The sequence below is a fragment of the Stigmatopora argus genome, chromosome 15 (genome assembly GCF_051989625.1).
Source record: "Stigmatopora argus isolate UIUO_Sarg chromosome 15, RoL_Sarg_1.0, whole genome shotgun sequence".
Taxonomy (NCBI): domain Eukaryota; kingdom Metazoa; phylum Chordata; class Actinopteri; order Syngnathiformes; family Syngnathidae; genus Stigmatopora; species Stigmatopora argus.
Window position 1 is genome coordinate 12,661,223 of NC_135401.1, and position 22,993 is coordinate 12,684,215.

Consider the following 22,993-nt stretch of genomic DNA (forward strand, 5'->3'; position numbering starts at 1 on the left):
CAATCCAATCTGGCTCTTCTCAATGCAAAGGAGCAGCGTCTCTACTCCGATCCCTTCATAGGTGATTGAGCTTTTCACCGGACACCCAAATTTAATCCAAATTATGCTAAATAAGTGTTTCCCAAATTTTTGCATTGAAATAAGCAAAACAACAAATGTATTCACATAATATTACAAATTTTATCTTTTAAAATAATGATATTGTTATTTTAACATTGCAATGTATGACTTAATTATCTTATTCTCTAATTTAAATCATCCCATACAGAGCTATTCAAGTAATCTGATGAAAAACGCAAAATGTTATTGCAATATATATTGAGAAAGAAAAAGACAAAGAACCAAACATAGGGGGTTGCACAAAGCACATGAAAACACAGTGACAGCTGAAGGTGATTTGCGTTCCATTGAGTCAAGATTCTTCTGCCCACACCCAAGCACACATGCATGCATGGACACACACACACACACAGACACACACGTACACACACCCCACACATGCTGAGCCAAGTATCATCTCTATAGGAACCACATGTGACCACTTAAACACGAGCCTCCACTTCAACTAGGAAAAGAAAACACTCTTTTTGGGTCACAAGTCTAATATCTGTATTTGTGAAGTCCACAGTTGAAGTATATAGGTCTCAAACACAGCAAAAGAATGAATCCCTTGACGCCTGGATTTATTGATTAGTTTATAATTAATAAGAGGAGTAATTATTATTCATCACAACATAATCACTTAGTTTTTTATTTATTGTAATTTATCAATTATACATTAAATATTGGCAAAATAATTAATTATATGAACATTAATTAATAAAAAAATACTACATAGAGAGTATACAATTGGAAAAAAATCAATTTAGATGATATCAAAAGCGGCATTGAGTATTATTTTGAGTATCAATATCAAATTTCCTAGTGGTTGAGTGGTTACCGCGTTGGCATCACATTTCTGACATTGTGGTTTCAATCCCAGCTTCGAACATTCCTGTGTGGAATTTTCATGTTGGCGTGGGTTTTCTCCGGGTACTCCAGTTATCTCCCACATCCCAAAAACATGCTCACACACTCTAAATTGCCCCTAAGTATGAGTGTGAGCTTGAATGGTCTCCTTGTGCCCTGCGATTGGCTGGCCACCAATTCAGGTGATCCCCTGCCCCGTTAGCTAGGATAGGCTCCAGTACGCCTAGCAACCCTTGTGAGGATAAACTGTTCAAATGGATAGATGTTCATTCATTTTCCATACCTGTTATCATCACAAGAGTTGCGGGGGGTGCTGGAGCCTACCCCACCTAACTATGGGCCCCAGGCAGGGGACACCCTGAATCAGTGGCCACCCAATCGCAGGGGACAAGGGAACCGACAAAATTTCACGTTCACACGTATACATAGAGGCAATGTAGAGTGTTCAACCAGCCAACCTCATGCATATTTTTGGGATGTGGGAGGAAACCAGTGTACCTGGAGAAAACCCATGCAAGCCTGGGGAGAATATGCAAACTCCACACAGTAAGGACTGACCTGGAATTGAACCCCCGACCCCCAGTACTACTCCTAACCAAATCTGTATCAGAAACCAAAAAATATGTATCGTGCAAACTAGCTTATATACTAATATACAGTATACTAACTAATACCTTGGAAATTTACTGAACTTTCAGGATGTGCTTTGCAAAAATAATACATTTCTTCAAGTCATCCCTTTTTAAAAAAAAATCGCCCATGCTCTTTGGCACTTTGGATGAAAAAAGCAAGTACATATACACGTACAAGTAGAAAAACAAGAATGCTTCTGAATGATACCAGTAAAATGCATTTTCACAATTTGGACAACCATAAAAATGTTGCTCTGGGCATACAATATACTTATAGAGTTGTCAGAATCTTTTAGAAGTTTAGACTTTAATGGATTTAGTAGAGATTTAGAGTGGTATTGAAACTTTAATAAACAGGTTAAGATTGGGGGGCTATGGTTATATGAATATCTGTTAATTTGTTATGTTAACAGATTCCTATTTAGCCTTTGGCTCACTCAGGTTAGATTTATTGTCTAGAAAATGGGGTAAACAGAGATCGACAGTCGCAGGAGAGTAAAACCATACACAATTATAGATTAAATTGTCAAGTATTTTGAGTATCCCCAACAATTGTTAACTTGATAAAATTACTAATGGTATTAATTTGGGTGTGATCACTGAGATAACCTGGGTTTGATTGGATTAAAATATTTTATATGCATATATATATATACATTTTACTTAAATGTTTGAGTTCAGACTACTTTATGGAAGTTCAGTTTACTTAAATAAAATAATAATAATAATTTACTGTGTAGTGAATTTCAAGCCAATTCTGACATAAATAGTATGAGATTTAAAAAAATACTGTTTAAAATGCATGTCATTAACACATTTTAATAGTTATTTGTCATGTATTTAAAAAAAAACATTAAATTCCCAGCAGAAAAATTAAAAGCCCACATAATAGGACATCATATTATATTTTATATGCATATTTGAAATTGAATACATTTTACTTAAATGTTTGAGTTCAGACTACTTTATGGAAGTTCAGTTTACTTCAATAAATTAATAATAATAATTTACTGTGAAGTGAATTTCAAGAAAATTCTGACATAAATAGTATGAGATTTAAAAAAAACTGTTTAAAATGCATGTCATTAACACATTCTAATAGTTATTTGTCATGTATTTAAAAAACAACATTAAATTCCCAGCAGAAAAATTAAAAGCCCACATAATAGGACATCTATCACCGTTAAATGTAGCTAGAGACTTAACTACCACACATTAATTCAACCTCTTACTATTTATATTTAAGTTTTGTCATTGTATTGGAACGCTATCAGTAATAGCATGGTTTAGTTTTACCAGTCCCTTATTTCAGTGCCATTGATTATATCAAACATCCAATCATTCACATTCAAACAGTTGCCATTGGGACCCAATGAAGGGTTCAAATAAAATATTCATCCCATCATTAAAAAAATAAAAAATGAAACTCACCGGTAACATTCCTGCTCCTCACACCGCTCCTGCCCACTTGGAAAAAAAGAACTTTGTCCTCTCCTTTCCTCGTTTCTTCTTCACAAATGTGTCTTTGGTTCTCTCGATCTCCTCCCAGACTTGGAGTGCAGCAGAAATCCAGATGCATGGAAAAGCCAAAAGTCCTGCTCTCTTCTTTCCTCTCAACCCCCACCCCCGTGCTTCCTTCCTTCCTGCCGTCTTCCTCCCTCGCTGTTCCTCTTGATCGCTTCAACCACCAGGGAGATCTCACATAGTTGAAACCCACTGCAATATTAGCATACAAGAAGAAAATAACATGTTATTGTTTGCTCATCATTTAGCGGGCTTCGAATGTTCTCAATTTGAAGTAGGTCACCGTCCGGCTCATCCGTCACATCTGTCTCTCCTCCTCCCCCATCCAATAAATTATTTTTATTGCTTTTTAAATGTAAGCTTATGCCATAAAACGGTGGAAATTAATATTGGATATGATTTTTTTTATGGAATATTAATCAGGCATGGCAGCTCAATTGTTGGACATCCCTCTGCGGGTGAACTGTGGTCAAAGCCGATTACTGTTCATGCAAGTATAATAGATTATAATGTCATTTTTCAACATTTGTATTTGGATTTGACTGCAATTGAGCCAGTTTCATGTAATTTTTAAACAATATGAAAAGACAAAAAAAAATAACTATTAAACTATTTATTTAAAAATATTTGAAATGGAATATTCTGTAATTTATGATAATACAGGTCTTGGAAGATAAGAATCCATATCCACAGCAACATTCAATGACCTTCAATGATAGGCGCGTGAAACTTTGGCGCCCTCTACCGTCCTCTGAAGCCAATAACTCAAATGCTATCCCTATTTATGTCATTCACTGCCATTGACATCGAGAGACGTCCTATTTATTTTGACTGGAAGGATTCGCAGCGACCGATCAATTCCCCGGGAAGGAAAACATGCAATCTGCATATTATTTTAAAGCGTCAATTAAAGCTTTATTTAATGAAGTGTTCCGATTCTAATGATGAGTAGCGGGTCAACAAAAGGATTGTCTGACAATAAGGAATTGTAAAGGCCAATGTATTGCTCAAACATGGTCGAAAAGGCGTAAACTAGGCTACATCGTTGTTGTATAATTGTGTGCAACATCGTCAGAGTTGCATCACATGGAAACAATAGTCGGTTCAAGGTTGATTGGATTTAGTGACTGACCTGACAACACGCAAACATTTCTCTAAAGAGTGTCAGCAAAGGGTAGCTTACATGTTTGTGAAATAACCCATAAATGTGTCCTTGCCATTGAATTTTACAAATATGATGATATGCTGCCAATAGGTGTCTTAAGGCATTAACATGCCTTCAAATTTGGATATTCACCCTAGTGTTTATGCTTTGTACGAGTACACAAACAAGTCTACTCATCATGTTTAATTATTTCACACAAACATAGTAAAATAAGTAAATATTCCTGTACTAACAGATACAAAGGAAAAGCAAATAAACTAATAAGGAAATTAGAATAGTCTAACACAAAACACAAGAGTATTAGACATAAAAAGAACTTGCTGAATTGGCAAAATTTTGGTTTTCTCAATTTTAGTGTGTTCTCATGTGGACTGTTACCATGCAAACCACTGCATTACAGTGATCCAATATTCTACTATTCAGCATAAAGACAAGAAAACAGCATCATAAAGGGATACAGATTTTTTTCATTTAAAAATCCTTTTTTTAAATGATTTTTTTATCAGGGTTTGTTCTGACACAATTTACAAAGTATTAAGCATACTGTGAAGGTATGAACCTTTTCTGATTTCTGAGGTTTGTACATATATTTAGCACAGTTAAATGTTTTTGTAAGGGGACAAATATACGATTATTTTTGTTTTAACAGTACTACAGATACGTATAACAATTCTTAATCTATTTCCCAACACACGACCTGGTGTCCTTCGGCAAACTATCGCAAACAGAGAAACAGTGACATGAGACAAACACTGGATACATTAAAACCGAATAACATAGCAACATTTGCCTACAACAGTTCAGCTTGATTTATGTGACGTACATATATTTGAAAATCTTTTCTTAACATTACTAAGCTATAGTATTCTAGCCTACATCTGAAAACTAGCAAGACTAAAGATTGGAACTAGACGTCAACAACATTCACAAAGCACAAATTTTGAAAGGAAAAAAAATAAAAACAAAAAATAAAAATAGGTGAATGAAACAAACTGTATTTAGTGTAAAAAACACATGATTCATGTGTTTTCTCTTCTTGACCTCCAATTTATCAATTTAACTGAGGATTATTCAGTACATACACCTTCAAAGTGCAATCATTTCATATTGTCTATGTACAATGAGATACTGACAACTGAAAAAATGAGGATATGAGAAAGGGAATAACTTAAAACATTCAGATTATTTAGCCAAGCATTAAAAAAAAATCAAGCCACTAAAAGAATTAATTTGGCTAAGAATGGGTCAGGGCCCTAGTTAGGATACCACAAGTGTTCAATATTTACAACAAAGTTTTTTCTGGAGCAAGTTGACGCCTACCGGGTCATGACTTTGCGACTCTAGCAAGGCTACCTATTTTTAGCACTGACAAGTGTGGTGTTTGTGTTTTGCTTGCGACACAACCAACCTACTTGCAACTATGTAGAAAGAGTTGATACAGCTGACACAATTTACAAAATATTAAGCATACTTTGAAGGTATGAACCTTTTCTGATTTCTGAGGTTTATACATATATTTAGCACAGTTAAATGTTTTTGTAATGGGACATATATTTAGCACAGTTAAATGTTTTTGTAATGGGACATATATTTAGCACAGTTAAATGTTTTTGGACGTTAGACGTCCAATTCATTTAAACCAGAAGGACTAACTGCGAATGATTGTCTTTCAGTGCCAATGATGACGGTAGACGTCGAATCAAGAGGGGAAAAAAGTTAGTTTGCCTTTTTCCAGTCAAAACGGATTAAACTTCTAGCGTGGCACTCAATAAGTTATCAAGAAAATGAACATGAAATGCCTCAAAATGAATAGAGAGCGACCAAAATGATTTATGGCACACCTTGTGCATGTTTGAGTTATGCTCTTAGATATAGACCAGTAACCACTAAATTATAGATTTAAAAAAACAAAATATAAAAATGAATTTTCCATTTAAGATTTTCCAAGACTTTTTGGACGCATTTTGCACAGTTGTAAGATCGAAAAATGCATACTTGAGGACTCCAAGTTAATTCAAAAGTAAGTCTCTTAGCCACGACACAATTCTTATTGCTTCTGAGATCATCTTACTTTGATGTTTTATGGATATCGTCAATTTTATAAAGATATAATAAAATATGCTTGAACCACCGACTGAACTCCTACTGTAATGTGCAAGTCTGTCCGTTAGCATCTTTGGAGCGCAAGCACAGTTTGGGTTTGTAGTTTTCCAGGAAAAGTAGCTGCTTTGAGTTGAACGCTCCACGGCGCTTCCTGGAAGAGAGCATTTTAAAAACAACATTCATGATGCTGGAACAACAGGAAACAAAGTACAGTGGTACTTCGACATACGAGCAATTTGAGATACAAGTAAAATTTTGAGCAAATATTTATCTTGAGATCCGAGACAAATTTTGATATACAAGCAGACAGCGGGTGCGAGAGGCTGCTCATAAGAACATCATGGGCACTGACTCTCTCCCCGCAACTCCCTCGTGTAATGTCTTTGTGGTCATAACTCCCTCTTTGTAATGTCTCTGCGAGCACTGGGTGCAGCGTTGCATTTTTTCAGGGTTTTTTTTTCCCCGTTAGTCAGTGCGAATGGTGTATATACTACTTCTCGTTGGCAAGTGGTCGTGCGTTATCCTATTGTGAGGACATTTGTGTGCATCATTTTGGGAATATTTTCAAGGGAATACCAAAGCAAATAACGCTCGATAGGGTCCTTTTAGCTGCATGTGAAAGTCAAGATGGAGGCGGGGCAAATAGAGCCAACCCGGCCGGGAGAAGATTAAAACAAAATTAGGATTAAGTTTAGTGTAAGGTTAGATTAAATTATTTTTTGAGTGTGTCTGCATCGTAATCCAAGTTCATTTAAATTTGTTTATGTTATGTTATGAGCGCGTTGCTGTGCAGTCAGGGTGGAGGCGGGGCAAATGAAGCCAAGCCGGGAGAAGAAAGGTATCAAAATTTAAAGCAAAATTAGAATTAAATTTAGTGTAAGGTTAGATTAAATGTATTTTTGAGTGTCTGCATCGTAATCCAAGTTCATTTAAATTTGTTTATGTTATGTTACGAGCGTGTTTCCGTGCAAAAAGTCCCCCCTCTCTCTGTCCGTCTCTCTCTCTCTCTCCCCCCCTGCATAATCCATATAATTTTAGTACTATTAAACACATTGTAGTAATATTAAACCACTAGTTGTTTGTTACTTTGTTAAGAGATGGCGTATTAGAACAAATAAAAATGTTTTTCCAATCCAATATCCTGTTTTGGGTGTTTTTTCAGAGGTTTGGAACAAATTAATTTGTTTTTAGTGCATTTCTATGGGAAATGTTCCTTTGAGTTACGAGAATATCAACATACGAGCTCAGTCCCGGAACGCATTAAGCTTGTATCTCGAGGTACCACTGTATATAAGTTTGCTATTGTAGAATGTATACATGCCCATGACATAGTGTAAAATGGTTTTTGTCAAGAATAAGCCAAAAATTGTACTCACAGTCTTATGAAGTGGACAGCATCTTCATACTCCATCCCACACTCGACAAGCGCAAGGGCTACCAGAACTGGAGCTCTGGAGACAAAAAGCCAATTCCAACAAATGAATCCATCCTAAATCCATTGTAAGTGCTTCTCATATGAATCTAAAGATCAAATTTGACCTTTTTTGATCAGTTTTCACCAGTCATGGATTTTTCAACTGGTTGCCAAGCCATTTTAAACACCCACAGACCTCTTTGAAGGCTGGCTCCTCAGACAAAAAAAATCTCCTAAAACCTCCATCAAACCAATCAACCTCATTTTTCAGTTCCAGTTAACCAAGGCCAAGTACTATCCCACTCCTATTTAGTATTTGAAATAAATGCATCAAATGTATATCATACATTTATGGGCAAACATACCTTCCCAGTCCAGCAACACAATGCACAGCCACGCAGCTGCCCGGCTCGTCCCGGAACTTTGTCTGTAAAAGACTCAACCAATCATCAACCACTTGATCTGGGGGAGAAGAACCGTCATCAAATGGCATATCCTGGGGGGAAAAGATTTGTGGATTGAGGATATTAGCAAAGTCATTCATTGCAGGGAATTACCGCATTTTTCAGACTATAAATCGCACCAGCCAAATACAACACAATGAAAAGACAAAATATATAAGTCACATTTTGGGAGGGCAATTCTTAATCTATCAGAAACTAAGAACAAAATTACGTTAAAGTAACAATGATAGGAGAACAACTGGCCAAATAGGCATCTGTTATCATATGTTTTTCAGATCGGTGGTCAGAGAGGATTGAAAAACGTATGAGTCGCAGGCCAAACTATTCCAAAAAAGTGTGACTTATAGACCATAAAATACGGTAGTTGAAGTTGGAACCAGAAAATGCAATTTCTGGAGAAATTGTACATTTTTGGTCACTTTCTATTAATTTTGAGACATTTTAGGGTAAACGTCCTTGATAACTCATTGGCAGCCATTGATAATGCTAGATGTCCAATCCATTTTCACTGGGAGGACCAAATGTTTGTTCGTTAGCCCTCCAAGTCAAAATAAATCTTCCCAGTTTAAATTGATAGTGCCTAGTGTTGTCAATGAGAGTCAAAGTCTTCAATATTGAGTCAGTTCCTTGTTAATTTTAGGGTACTTACGGATCACTTTCTGTTGATTTTGGGGCACTTTCTGATGGAACCTTTCCCATTAGTGGCCAATCGCAGGGCACAATGAGACAGACAACCATATACGCTCACACACATCTACGGGCAATTTCTGGAGTTCAACTAGGCTACTATGCATGTTTTGGGGATGTGGAAGGAAACCGAAGAACCGGGAGAAAACTCACACAAGCTTGGCGAGAACATGCAAACTCCACACAGTGAGGACCGACCTCGGATCGAACCCAGGACCCCAGAACTGTGAGGCCGACGCACTAACCACTCCCTCACCGGATCGCCTCGTTTGGTTTTTCATTAAATAAATAATTGTGTAAATAAATGAAAGAAAATCTAGTTTCAAAGTGTCACGCACCACGACTCGAATGCCTTCTTGTTCCACTGGCGACTTGTCGTAAGTAGCAGCACACACCCTAACCAAGGTGTTAGCTCCATATGCCTTTAGATCCTTTGGATAAACACAATTACATTTGTCGCAACATGCTCTTCCAACAATTAAAAGCATGCAAATAATAGCACAGATGTTATTGGAACAAAATTATAAACGTTGCCCTACCTCTATTAACCTTCCAAGTTGAGCATTAGTGGGGTTGTGCGTGATGAGGAACCTTAAACAGTCATAAGTGATTTCCACTGGGGCAAGTCGATTCATTTTTATGCCTGCACAAGTGTGCTGTACTAAATGTAGAATAGCAAAGGTCGAGTGATAAACAGAATGAATTGTTGACAAAATCTTAAGACTGTGTGAGATGGCAAAACAAAAATATCAACCCAGCCTTCCTTCAAAAAACCTCAACCCATCCAGAGAGGTAATTCAGATGAAGAACAGATGAGAAGGAAAATGAGATGGGGAAGTTAAAAAGAAAGGCAAGATAAGGTTGAGAACAAAAATCAAAAATAGAACCTCTGCTGTGCCAAAGGTTTTCTTCATGAGGTTCAACAAGATGACAGGGAAGACCTGCAAAGGTAGTGACAGTGTTATTATCCTGTCTAGCATTAGTACCATTATTATTATATTATTTTGTATTATGATTGCCATCACTCAGTGCCAAGATATATCATTATTCCTGTAATGGACCTGTTTCTGCAATGTACATTTTGGCCAGCAGTTGGCGCCTGATTTGGGCTAACTTGCCACACTAATTGTTTGCTCTAGAACAGGGGTAGGGAACCTACGGCTCGGGAGCCAAATGTGGCGGTATTGATGGCTGCATATGGCAAGTGTCTCTGGTCGCAACTACCTCTTTGTAATGTCTCTGTGAGCACTGGGCGGAGCGTTGCATTTTTTCAGTGTTTTCCCCCCATAGCCTGTTAGCTCTCGTTGGCGGAGCGATCGCTAATTCAAGACTACTTCTCGTTGGCAAGTGGTCGTGCGTTATCCCATTTTGAGGACATTTGTGTGCATCATTTTCAGAATATTTTGAAGGGAATACAAACTCAAACAACCCTCGATATTGACTGAAAGTCAGTGTGGAGGCGGGGCAAACAGAGCCAACCCGGCCGGGAGAAATGTATAAAAATGTAAAACAAAATTAGAATTAAGTTTAGTGTAAGGTTAGATTAAATTTATTTTTGAGTGTGTCTGCATCGTAATCCAAGTTCATTTAAATTTGTTTATGTTATATTACGATTTACTGGTGCAAAAAGTCTCCCCCGCTTGAGACATTTCCATTAACTCACAAACGTACCACTAACTTTTAACTATGCCTTTTCTGCTACTGTCACAATGAAATTTCCCAAATACGGGATGAATAAAGTTATCCAATCCAATCCATCAGCGGGAATTGAGGCCCTGTCTGCTCGCACCAAAGTCAGGAGAGCAAACCTATACATCATCAGGTGGTTTATGATTACATATTTTTACTTTTTTTCCCACAAAATGTGCATGCCACTGCACTGAATGTGTTTACACTGTAAAGTTTTACATTGCAGCACTACTTGATGCATGTAACATTTGTGGCAGCTGTAATTTAGGTCAATCTAAAAAAGGGTGAATGGGAAAAGCGGTCTTATTTTTTGTAGTTTTTCACTAGGGTTAGGATGAAGAAACAATTTTATTATGTCAAGGAATATTGATATCAAGATGAAATAGGGTGCCTAGCATGATAGATTTTTGTTCCATATCTTACAGCACTGCACAATTTATAAAGTATACTATGGCGCACCTGTGTGAATGTGAAAGGCAGTGTTTGCGATTTTTCCAGTCTCTGTGGTTCACTTGTCCACAATGAGCAGCAGGTGCTGGGCTTGGCAGAACTCCCCTTCACGCCTTGCAACTGCCATACATGAGCAGCCTGAAAATGGAGAAATACAAGGCAATAAGGAAGAGCTAAAACCATACGGGTCCATTACTGAAATGTAGTCATGATGCTCCAACTGTTTCAACTATGGATATAAGAATGTGTAATCGACCATTACTCACTGTGATGTGAGCTGAGGAGACAGTTCATTGAGCACACACAGGACAAAGCGACGTCTCGTGGATGTAGAAACACCATTGATGATGATGCTGTTGTTGTTGTTGTTTTGCTTCTGAATCTGTTCCGGGCTAACGACGGCCTGCTAGCTTGATGCTAAAATGGAACACGGTAGCGTATAGCCAAAAACAATTAAAAAGACGAAAAGAGGTTGGGAACAAAAAATAGTCAGGACTCCGACAGTGATTTGTATTTTTTTATATTCGCAATATTAAATATCGGTGGCGTTAAATCTGTGTGATATAGCTTCAGATTGCAGACATGACTTTCATAGGACAATTTTAAAAAAAAATCACAAATTCAAGATTTAAGGGATTTTATTCGACAATAGCTGAGGAGTCTCTTTTTATATTTGCGATATGACCTAAGCATCTAACTTGTATTAACATTATAGTCATTAATGTTCCTTACTGTTCATCCTCGCTACATTATTATTAACATACCTCGAGGAAAAAAATGAGAGCAGTGCATGTAAAAAATAAAACGGTAGGAAATTCCATTTCAAAATCAAAGCTTAAATAAAAACAACAGTCATTACTTACACATTGATACTGCAATTATTTTTATCCAACATGCACAACCTGTCCCATAGACGTATGTATAGAAAGATACGAACCTTGACGTTCAGAGGAAAATCAGATCAGCTGTCAGCGGAAAAAATTATATGAAGTCGGCTTGGGAAGACATGTTGTGAAAAATTATCTCTCTATAATACTATATGGTGCTAAATTATTACTACTACGTAGTACTCCCATTTACTTCTTAACACCTCAGTCCTCCGTGCAACCATAGGCATAATATATGGGAAGGCTAGATTTCTGAAAAATCGGCAGCAGGTCGTTATTTATCGGCCATCTTAATGTCAGATGCATTCTCGCCACAATACTGTAAATAAAGTTGATGGCGCGTGTATTTTGAAATGACAACAGATTGGTGAATAGTCATCCGATGTTAAAATAGCGTCAAATGATCGTCAGAGGTGTTTTACGTTTGATGCATTTTTTGAAATGTAACATTTAAACAGGGGGAAAAAAATCAACCCACCTTTATCATAGCCATGCTAATACGGTTTGGTTTGAACCAAATTGTTTGTAAGTCTGTCAAAAAAACTGGCGAGTGAAGAGAGAGAAAATGTAATATTATATGTTTACTGCTGTAAGAGCATGGCAGAAATGTCCACTGCTGAAAGATGGCCGCCGATATTTTATCCCCAACTACATTTGAAAACATCCCCTCTCCACCAATATAGTATCTATAACCTCTCACTCATTCTCCCTCTCTCTCTCTCTCTCTCTCTCTCTCTCTCTCTCTCTCTCTCTCTCTCTCTCTCTCTCTCTCTCTCTCTCTCTCTCTCTCTCTCTCTCTCTCTCTCTCTCACTCATTCTCTCTCTCTCTCTCTCCCTCTCTCTCTCTCTCTTTCTCTCTCTCATTCTCTCTCTCTCTTGTCTCTCTTTCTCTCTCTTTCTTTGTCTCTCTTTCTCTCATTCTTTTTCTCTCTGTCCCTCTCCCTCTCTCTCTTTCTCTCTCTCATTCTTTTTCTCTGTCCCTCTCCCTCTCTCTTTCTCTCTCTTCTCTCTTTCTCTCTGTCTCTCTCTCTGTCTCTCTCTCTGTCTCTCTCGCTCTCTCGCTCTCATTCTCTTTCTCTCTCTTTCGCGCTCTCTCTCGGTTTCTCCCTCTCCCTCTGTCTCTCTCTTTCTCTTCTCACTCTCGATTTCTTTCTCTCTCACTCTCTTTCACTCTCTTTCTCTCTCTTCTCTCTCTTCTCTCTCTCTCCCTCTCTCTCTCTCTCTCTCTCTCTCTCTCTCTCTCTCTCTCTCTCTCTCTCTCTCTCTCTCCCTCTCTCTCTCTCTCACTCTCTCTCTCTTTCTCACTCATTCTCTTTCTCTCACTCTCTTTCTCTTGGTTTCTCCCTCTCCCTCTCTCTCTCTCTCTCTCTCTCTCTCCCTCCCTCTCTCTCTCTCTCTCTCTCTCTCTCTCTCTCTCTCTCTCTCTCTCTCTCTCTTTCTCTCAGACGACTAGTAAAGGGTGAATAAACACTGGTCCCATGGATTGGACGGCTAACACCGCCAATGGCACCAATGCCCCAATTTTTTTACGAAATGACTGAAAATATAATGGATGCTACCCGTGGTATAATTACGTTCATTAACTGAGATTTATAGAACCACTTGAAACATTTTATTCCAATGAGTCCATATATTGTGTGGGACAAGAGGGTGTGGCTTTTTGTAGCACGCACCACATTTCCCCAAAAACACCCACGCACACACAGAAATGCACAGGAATGTATAAATGTGAAGGTTGGCCTCATTTGGCTTCAAAGCATACAGTTTGACTTGGGATGTTAGATATGAGTCCCTCTGTATTGTAGAATGGACAAGCCAGGGCGTGTGTGTAGGTGCATGTACATTTGTATGTGTGTGTTTGTCTAATGACGTGGGAGCTGCTGAATCTGGTTTGGCAAGATTTATGGAGAATGGGCGAGTGAGAACAGACAAAACCTGAAAGGCGGAAGAGCGCTAAATAGTTGAAAACTGCTGTTTCACAGCTACTCAAGCTGTTTTAGTCTGATACTTTCTTATTTGTTCTGAGGAATTACACTTTAAAGTTTGGGAAGGGTTTCAGGACTAGGTAAGTTGAAATGGAATTTATTAACTAATGTTTCCATGTCTGGCAAGCCCAGAAGTATTTTCTGAACAGCATCAGCAGATGTGTTTCATGGTGAAAAAACAAAAGATTGTTATCTCAATTCACAACTGGAATTAATAATGTAAACATTACATTTTCATTTTTTTACCAATACAAAAACAAGAACAACAACATGCCATTACTAATGGCATGTTGTTGTTCTTGTTTTTGTATTGGTAAAATACAATTGAGGTTCCCTTAAAATGTTCTGTCAACGCAGAAAAGTCCTTCTCAGGATACATATATCTCCAAAGACAAATTGGAGATGATGGGGAGGGGGTTACTTCCTGAGGGTTGTTATTGTTCTTGTACTAACTAACTTTGAAGTCTTACTCGTCTGCCAAATGTATGACAATTGTTTTAAATCTTGGGAGCTATGTAGCATGGGCCAAAATTTATCCATCTTTGGTGATCGATTCTTGATTTTATTTCATTTCAGGGCTAATTCATTAGTTGCTGAATTACTAGCTAGTAGAGGGAAGACAGCTGCAGGACTGGAATTTACTAGTAGAATTTTGTGTATTACTACATATATAGGAAAGATTGTGTTACAGCAATCATATCTGGTTTTTCATCCCATATTGCAACTTTGGCACATGGACGCCTTCTGATCTCTAAGAAGAGTCGTTCATTTGCTGCCAATCTCCCAATTCAAAGGGATTGAACGCCTACCAGTGATAAACCAGTCTTAAGGAAGTCCCATGTAAAGTTTGTCACATGTATGGAAATGTGACTGATTTTCTTTGTCCTACTCCAACCTATTTACATTCATTCATTTTCTGAACCGCTTATCCTCACAAGGGTTGCAGGGAGTGCTGGAGCCTAACCCAGCCAATTATGGGCACCAGGCAGGGCACACCCTGAATTGGTGGTCAGCCAATCGCAGGACATAAGGAGACGTACAGCCATTCACGCTCTCAATCTTCAACAGGGGCAATGTAAATTGTTTATCCAGCCTATATATATGCCTTTGGGAAGTGTGAGGAATCCGGAATACCCGGAGAAAGCCCACACAAGCTCTCGGAGAACATGCAAACTCTACACCACATGTGTCAAAGTGGCGGCTCGGGGGCCAAATCTGGCCCGCTGCATTATTTTGTGTGGCCCGGGAAACTAAATCATGAGTGCCAACTTTCTGTTTAAGGATCAAATTAAAATGAAGATATATATCAAATTTCCTCTGATTTTTATCTCTATTTTAATATTTATAAGTCACGAGAGACATCATTTGGAAATAACCATTTTTTTTCAATCATAACACTAGAGTAACAAAAAAGACAGTAAGATGCGGTGAGGTTAATGGCTTGGGAAGCACTAATGTCATCAGTCAGGTTTACAAACATATGACCACCTCCAGCGTATTTACTGTTTGTTTAAAACCTTATGTCTTCTTTACTTACGGACACAAAATGTAGCATGAAAAATTTTCATTAAAAATGTTATTACAGTCTTAATGTTACCCATCAATGAAGTCCATCCAAACCCTTCAAAATGAAGCATCCATGACCTGATTGTAGAAGTCTCCCTTTTTTGCCTTGAGTTTTCGAAGTCTTTTTTTGATGGCGTTCAGTGCCAAGGGAGAAAGTCACTGTTAATCAGTCCTTTTTCTTAGAATTTTCAGTCTTCTCAGCTCTGACAATGACCTCTTCAGTGACGCTGTAATAGCTAGAACAATGAGCTCGATCATGAGCAACTTTGTTACCTCATTCTACCTGTAAATTACTTATTCCACTTCCAATCCCTCGCATAATTAGCATCCCATAGCTGGAGGCCCAACCTCCCTAATGATTCTTCACCACCGATTGTAAGGCACAAGAAATGCATTATACATAAGTATAGTTGCCGACCAAAAACACAGATCTTTCGAAATGAACTAAACCATGGCAATTTAGTTCATATAGTATTGGTATTTGAACATTGAATTGTGACAAAGAGAAAGCATCTGACGTCCACTCAAACCTGGCCATCAGTGCTGTGCTGTGTCCGCTACATTGTCCCAATATTTTTGTCAAACAGGAAAATTTCAGAAAATATAAAAACAGCGGGTTAAATTGAGAATAAATTTTTCAAAATACAGTAGAAAAATACAACCATTTAATTTATTGTATATTTTAATTTTGACTACATATCACTCAGAAGGATAAAAAAATGACATTTTTATTCATTCATCTTCCAAGCCGTTTATTCTCACACGGGTCGCCGAGGACTTTTGAGATTGTAAGAATAATTTGTTTTTATTTCAAATTAGATTAAAGCAGGGCAGCCCGGCGGATGAGTTGATAATAATAATAATAATAATAATAATAATAATAATAATAATAGTAATCGGACATAGGCCCTGTTGTCATCATCAACAACAAAAGCCTAATTGTCATCACACCCAGAAACTGCGTATGACGAAATTGGTAGTGCTTCTCCTTAAGGTGCGTTTTCTCAGCAAAAGACCCAAATAAGTGATAATTTCGGACTTGTAATTTGGCATTCTGCCGTTATGGATACATAAAACTGTCCTTAAGCCTATTTGTCCGTACTTTGTGGGACCTATAGCGTCTGCCAGAGGGCCGCAGCTGGAACAGATTGTGACCAGGGTGGTATGGGTCCCCGATGATGTTCCTGACTCTGCTGAGGTAACGAGGGCTGGCAATGTCTTCCAGTGAGGGCAGAGAACAGCCGGCGATCTTCTGGGCAGTGTTAATCATAGTGTGTCGGCCTCACAATTCTGGGGTCCTGGGTTCAAATCCAGGTCAGTCCACCTGTGTGGAGTTTGCATGTTCTCCCCGGGCTTGCATGGGTTTTCTCCATGTACTCAGGTTTCCTCCCACATTCCAAAAGCATGCATGGAAGGCTGATTAGACACTCAAAATTGCTCCTAGGTATGAGTGTGAGTGTAAATGGTGCTCCGTCCCCTTGTGACCTGCGATCGTCTGGCCACCAATTTTGGGTGTCCCTTGCCTCTGGCCCGAAGTTAGCCTCACTAGGGTCATGTGTTTGCCTGTGACCCGAGTGAGGATAAAGCGGTTTAGAAAATGAATGAATGAATGAATGAATAGATTTAAACATACACAGTTGTTTTCATTTTAATTGCCTATGGGAGATAATACAATGATTACAATTTAAAATCACGTACAGCTTAGTCGCTTGAGTCATATAGTTGAATTCATCAAGATTTCTTTTGCCCTCAAATTCCTTTAACCTCATACACGTAAAAGTTTCCACTGCATCAAGTGCCAAAACACACTCAAATGCTGTTGCATGACTGTATCAGAAGACTCAGTCTTCTGTCATACAGTCTCACTGTATGAAGTACTGTACTATACAGTGGGATCTTTAAGTTTACCTGCTTTTCTGATGTATTTTGATTTCCAGTTTGTTCTGTATTGTATAAGATTTCTATCCAAATGAATCAATCCTCATAGCACATCCAATCCATTTTGACTTGGCGAGGTGAATGAACAATAAGGCTAAATTAATGAAAAATCAAAAGAAAGCTTCTCTACGAGACTAGAATAAGTCTGGCTTAAAAACCAGAGCCAAAACATGCATTCTAAATTCATACTTAGTATTTATTGAGTCAGTATGAAAAGCTTGATGCAGGTGTGCACATGTTACAACAAGCAAGGTGTGGCGAATCCTTGCTTACGTGTAACACGACTGCGAGACCCCATGTTGCTAAGTAACAATCATTTTTTCTAACAACATTTTTTGTTTTTGCTTTCCTCTACAGGAGGTGCCGGTGTTTTTATAACCTAGACAATTTCAGGCCACCGGGATGAACTGGTCAGGATTGGAAAGCCTGTTGAGTGGAGTCAATAAATACTCCACTGCATTTGGCAAGATATGGCTGTCCATGGTGTTCCTCTTCCGTGTGCTAGTATTTGTGGTGGCAGCTCAGAGAGTTTGGGGAGATGAAAGCAAAGATTTTGTGTGCAATACACGACAGGTAAGACTGGATATCAGGGTTCTCTACGTACTTTCATGTATTTTTGGCCATTCTTACACCCTACGCCACACCTTACATTTCTCACACCTCAAAACATATAACTCAACCAACTTTCATCTGCGCAACCATCATACCGCACGCTGTCAGTACAATGTGTTTATAAAGCTTGATGTCGAAAGGCAGCCATCTTGGGTTTTCTGCGTTATTGTAGTCAATGTAAGTTGTGATTTTCTCCATTACAATGCTTTTAACTTGCTGAATTCTCGACAGGTTAAAAAACGGATTGTTTTATAATTGTAGTATTTTCAGACTTTGAGAAAATTGAATGGTGGTCCGGTGGAGCCAGTTGTTAGCGCGTCGGCCTCACAGCTCTAGGGTCCTGGGTTCAAATCCACATTCCAAAAACATGCACGGTAGTCTGATTGGACACTCTAAATTGCCCCTAGGTATGGGTGTGAGAGTGCATGGTTGTCCGTATCCCAGTGCCCTGCGATCCGCTGGCCTCTGGCCCGGAGTTAGCTGGGATAGGCTCCAGCACCCCCCGCAACCCTAGTGAGGATAAAGCAGTTCAGAAAATGAGATGAGATGAGAAAATTGTGTTATTATTATTATAATTATCATTCTTAAATTTACTGTAAAATTACTGCATCTCTGATGTTTATAAAAGCTTGGTATATTTCATTTTCATGACATAAAGTTAAAAAGAGAGATTGATGAATAGCTAACATTACATAACCTACTGGTAGTTAGTTAATTTGTCAGTGTCACTAATCTCAGTACATTTGGAGAAACGCTATTATATACTGTCAATACCTTTTTTACATTAGCATATTGAAATATTTGTCTCAGAAAAGAAAGATGAGATGAGGTTAATCAGGTTTTTCTTGACCTGTGGCTTAAACCTCACTGTTTTGGATCCCTTTATTCCCTTTATTGTTATATATATTTTTTATAATAATAGATGATGTTAACATACTGTGTGTATTTTTAAATGTTTATATTTAAAATACATATGTTAATAAAACCATTGTACTTATTATATTTACATATAAATAAATACATTTAAAATAATATAAAACCTTTATTTCCATTTATTTCTGCCTCTACTGCTGCCACTTTCACTCTACACATTTTTCTCAATTGAGAACTCTGGAATATACATGCCGTCCACTAATATTGTGAGTTTCATAATCCCATCCATAAACTAACATCAGACATTTTATCTGCAAAGTTGGGATATGATTGGTATTCATTGGAAATGTGGGTTTCATTAGTAATAATCATAATTTTTTAATTGATTTCCAGCCGGGCTGCAACACCGCCTGTTATGACCACATCTTCCCCATCTCTCACATCCGTCTGTGGGCACTACAGCTGATTTTTATCACCTGCCCATCCCTAATGGTGATGGCTCATGTCAAATTCCGGGAAAACAAGGACAAAAAATATGTGGCTTCGCACCAAGGTTCACACTTGTATGCAAACCCTGGCAAGAAGAGAGGAGGGCTTTGGTGGACCTATCTATTAAGTTTGGTCTTCAAGGCTGGATTCGACGTCTCTTTCCTATGCATTCTGTATAAAATTTACCATGGGTATGACTTGCCAAGGTAAGGACTTATTCCTTTCTATATTGTACAACCCTATGCACATACTATTGATTTACAATTTATTTTTCATGATATAATAAATTAAATTTGTGAAACAAGATATTTAATTTCAAAAGTTATGAATTATATACATACACATTGGAATTCATTTTAGCAGAGGTTGAGGATAATATACAATTCACTGTTTTTACATGTTTTACAAGCTCACATTTTTCTAATGACCAAATTAGCATTAGAGTATTAACTTTTGTTTTGTAAAATCATATTGCCATTTTTTCCTCAGGTTATCCAAGTGCTCACAAGAACCTTGCCCAAATACCGTGGACTGCTTCATCAGCCGGCCGACTGAAAAAAAGATCTTCATGTTGTTTATGGTCATCTCTAGTGCAATTTGCATCTTCATGTGCATTTGTGAGATGGTCTACCTCATTGGAAAGCGCATTATCAAACTGTTTAAGGCCCACTACGAGAATGAGAGGGTGGTGTTTGCCGATCAACACGAGCTCACCACCATGGCCCCACCCAGGTCGATGTACAAGAAGACTGATCCAACATTGGATGTGAGGCAGCAAAATTTTAATAACAGAGGGAAGACAAGAGATATTGGTGAAATTACAACGCTTTAGACCTCCGGTCAAAATGAAGTTGTTCTCCTCGACATCTGTACTGCAGCGGTTTATGGATTCAACTGGATTGACTGAAAATATGCCTTGTGGTGTGGTGTTGTATAGGATAATCCATGGAAAGGAAGGGGACAAACCTATAAATGTTTGTTTGGATTTTACATTTCTATGTCCTCATCTTTAAGAAGAATGACCTTGCAACTGATGTCTAGTGCCTAAATACAGAGATGCATTGGAACTACAGTCTGTAGAGGACAACATCTGCGTTATCCTGCAAAAATCTGCCACAGAGCACTTTGGCTGATTGTGGTGGACATTTTTGCTTGCCATGTTAAGATATGACATATTTTTTTATAAGAGATTTTAAATGGTTATTTAATTTTAAACATACAAAAATAAATTCATATGTTTCCATCGTCCATTTATCCATTTTCTCCCTCTTATGAAATGTCGAGTGGAAAGGCAGCAGTTTCAGCAGGAAAGCCCAGATTTCTCTCTCCCCAGCCACTTCACTGCCCAAGTTTCCTAAGGCATTCCCAAGCCATTTGGGAGACATTGGCTGCGTATTTGATTCCAATCGGATTCCTCCTCAAACCTTTTTTTTAGGACTGACATGGCACCTTTTCCCAAATGAGGACCGCTTAACCCTCATGATGAAGCCAACAGAAAGACATCATTTGCAGAAAGCAGAGATGCAATACTGAAAATACCAAACCCGAACCTCAATGCCTCGGGAGTTCCTAGATATTATGTCCATAAAAGTCATGAACAGAAGCCGTGAGGTAGGCGTGTCGGTGGAGTTGAGGACGTTTCAGAGTATATTCGGCCACTACAAAATCCCGAGTCGACTGCTTTTCCCTCCTGAAACGCCAGGTGGTGGACCAAATTTTTCTTTGAAGCCGTTCAGAATAGTTCTCCATGGCCTCGCCGAAATACTACCATCGTTTTTGCCTCAGAGACAACCAGAGCTGTTTTCCGCTTGGTCAGCTGCTTCTAGAGTCTCGCAGGGCCAAAAATGGCCCAATAGAACTGACTCTTTCTTCATCTTGACAATATCCCTTATCACTGGGCAGATTCAGGGATTACCACAGTAAATGTTTGTTTGGATTTTACATGTCTATGTCCTCATCTTTAAGAAGAATGGCCCTGCAACTGATGTCTAGTGCCTAAATACAGAGATGCATTGGAACTACAGTCTGTAGAGGACAACATCTGCGTTATCCTGTAAAAATCTGCCAATGCTGACAATGGGTAGAGTTTCCGAAGCTATTTGACCTTTACCGGGTCGGACGGCTGGAGTGCACGGGAATCGCTAGGGCAAAAACTCAGGCTAGCCTGGGTGCCAGTGTCCTTTCTTGAAGGCATCAGATGGTAGGCGTACAACGCATACAATACACCTCCATGCACCTGTTATGAAATGTACTGTCAGAATACTTAGTTCTTTTTCTTTTTTTATACGGGCAAATGCATTTTTGCTACACCGTAAAGATTTGCAAAAAATGTATACATTGCAGTGGTATGAAAATGTTTGGGCAGCCCTGATAATTTTCAAGCTTTATTCTTCATGAGTCATTGATTATCTCAATCAGCAATTTCAGTGATATAATATATTTTTTAAAAAGTATTATTTGAGAAGTGGAAACACGTTTACGCTGAGGAATGCTTAGAAAATGCAGTTGTTTTTAGTTTGATGATTAGATGCTAAATGGCAAAGGTCTCTTAGGTCTTTGACACTGTAATAAAACATGTTGTTGCTATAAATTTTATACCAATGTCCTAGACATTGTCAGGCCGACACACACACACACACACACAGACACAAAAGAAAAAAAAATCCTCATTTGTCCAAATCACCCTAGAGATGCAAACTGAATTTGCAGCGCATTTTTGTATGTAGTAATATAAATACAACAGAGGGCACTAAACAGCTATAAAAGACATTCCCAGAAGGCATGCCAATGCTGACAATGGGTAGAGTTTACGAAGCTATTTGTTCTGTTGTTGATCTCGCATAACTCTCAAGTTAAGTGTGAGTTTTAGGCAATATAATAATAGGTGAGGGAGGATGGAAACTCAATGTCCTTTATCTCAAGGTGAGCCTTCAAATTGCAGCCGCAGCAGGAAGAGAACACACCATGGGGTTGTGCCACATTAGCTAACACTTCTTGCTGATGTACAGTAACAGTGTAAACACTGAACACAAAGTGGTGTTAGACAGAAGCTCATTTCAGGTGTACAATTATTACTACAGGCCACACAAAGAAACAAAAAGAAATGGACAACGAGAAATGTTTTTGCACTATCATGAGATTAAATTAGTAATATTAAGTACACTTATGTAATATGTTTGAAAAAATAATAATGTTACATAATACAGGTAATTAGATTAGATAAGATAACTTTATTCATCCCGTATTTGGGAAATTTCATTGTCACAGTAGCAAGAGGGTGATGTACATGATATTAAACACGTTGTAATATTACGAGATTAAAGTCATTATATTTCATATATTTTCGTAATACCTATGGATGCTAAATTAGCCAATTCCAGGACAGAATTAGACGGACAACCATTCACACTCACATTCATAGTTAGGGGCAATTTAGAGTGTTCAACGAGCCTACCCTGCATGTTTTGGGTATGTAGGAGGAAACCGTAGTACCCGGAGAAAAGCCATGCTAGGCCAGGTAAAACATGCACACCCACCGTGAGGATC

The 22,993-nt window shown here is 38.3% G+C and overlaps 3 protein-coding genes across 5 annotated transcripts in view; 1 reads left to right on the plus strand and 2 right to left on the minus strand.

The window, feature by feature from the left end:
• The window catches only part of LOC144089623 (apoptosis-stimulating of p53 protein 1-like), a 35,139-nt gene extending 31,461 nt beyond the window's left edge, over positions 1-3,678 (minus strand). Inside the window, exon 1 of one of the 3 annotated variants that reach the window (XM_077620647.1) lies at positions 3,033-3,678. In XM_077620647.1, the coding sequence (XP_077476773.1) occupies positions 3,033-3,041 (9 nt within the window). In that variant the 5' untranslated portion in view covers positions 3,042-3,678. The remainder of the gene's footprint in view (positions 1-3,032) is intronic. The other 2 variants (XM_077620646.1, XM_077620648.1) reach the window with 2 other exon arrangements.
• Positions 3,679-5,300: 1,622 nt separating this feature from the next.
• LOC144089624 (protein tyrosine phosphatase type IVA 2-like) lies at positions 5,301-12,160 on the minus strand. Its single transcript, XM_077620653.1, has 9 exons — positions 12,035-12,160; positions 11,364-11,514; positions 11,107-11,235; positions 9,846-9,899; positions 9,498-9,619; positions 9,297-9,389; positions 8,173-8,303; positions 7,770-7,844; positions 5,301-6,544 (listed from the first exon to the last, which is right to left on the minus strand). Exons 5-9 carry the CDS (start codon positions 9,591-9,593, stop codon positions 6,433-6,435), a joined length of 507 nt encoding a protein of 168 aa, XP_077476779.1. The 5' UTR covers positions 9,594-9,619; positions 9,846-9,899; positions 11,107-11,235; positions 11,364-11,514; positions 12,035-12,160; the 3' UTR covers positions 5,301-6,432.
• A 1,593-nt stretch (positions 12,161-13,753) lies between these two features.
• gjb9a (gap junction protein beta 9a) lies at positions 13,754-22,087 on the plus strand. The gene is made up of 4 exons (XM_077621426.1): positions 13,754-14,049; positions 17,831-18,046; positions 19,352-19,653; positions 19,937-22,087. Exons 2-4 carry the CDS (start codon positions 17,876-17,878, stop codon positions 20,277-20,279), a joined length of 816 nt encoding a protein of 271 aa, XP_077477552.1. The 5' UTR covers positions 13,754-14,049; positions 17,831-17,875; the 3' UTR covers positions 20,280-22,087.
• Positions 22,088-22,993: the final 906 nt, after the last annotated feature.

Coding starts and splice junctions, on each gene's coding strand:
- gjb9a (XM_077621426.1), top strand. CDS start 17,876: ATGAACTGGTCAGGATTGGAAAGCCTGTTGAGTGGAGTCAATAAATAC. Junction 18,047..19,351: donor TTGTGTGCAATACACGACAG/GTAAGACTGGAT, acceptor ATTGATTTCCAG/CCGGGCTGCAACACCGCCTG. Junction 19,654..19,936: donor CATGGGTATGACTTGCCAAG/GTAAGGACTTAT, acceptor TTTTTTCCTCAG/GTTATCCAAGTGCTCACAAG.
- LOC144089624 (XM_077620653.1), bottom strand. CDS start 9,593: ATGAATCGACTTGCCCCAGTGGAAATCACTTATGACTGTTTAAGGTTC. Junction 7,845..8,172: donor TGTGTTGCTGGACTGGGAAG/GTATGTTTGCCC, acceptor TTTTGTCTCCAG/AGCTCCAGTTCTGGTAGCCC. Junction 6,545..7,769: donor GCTGTCCACTTCATAAGACT/GTGAGTACAATT, acceptor GCTCTCTTCCAG/GAAGCGCCGTGGAGCGTTCA.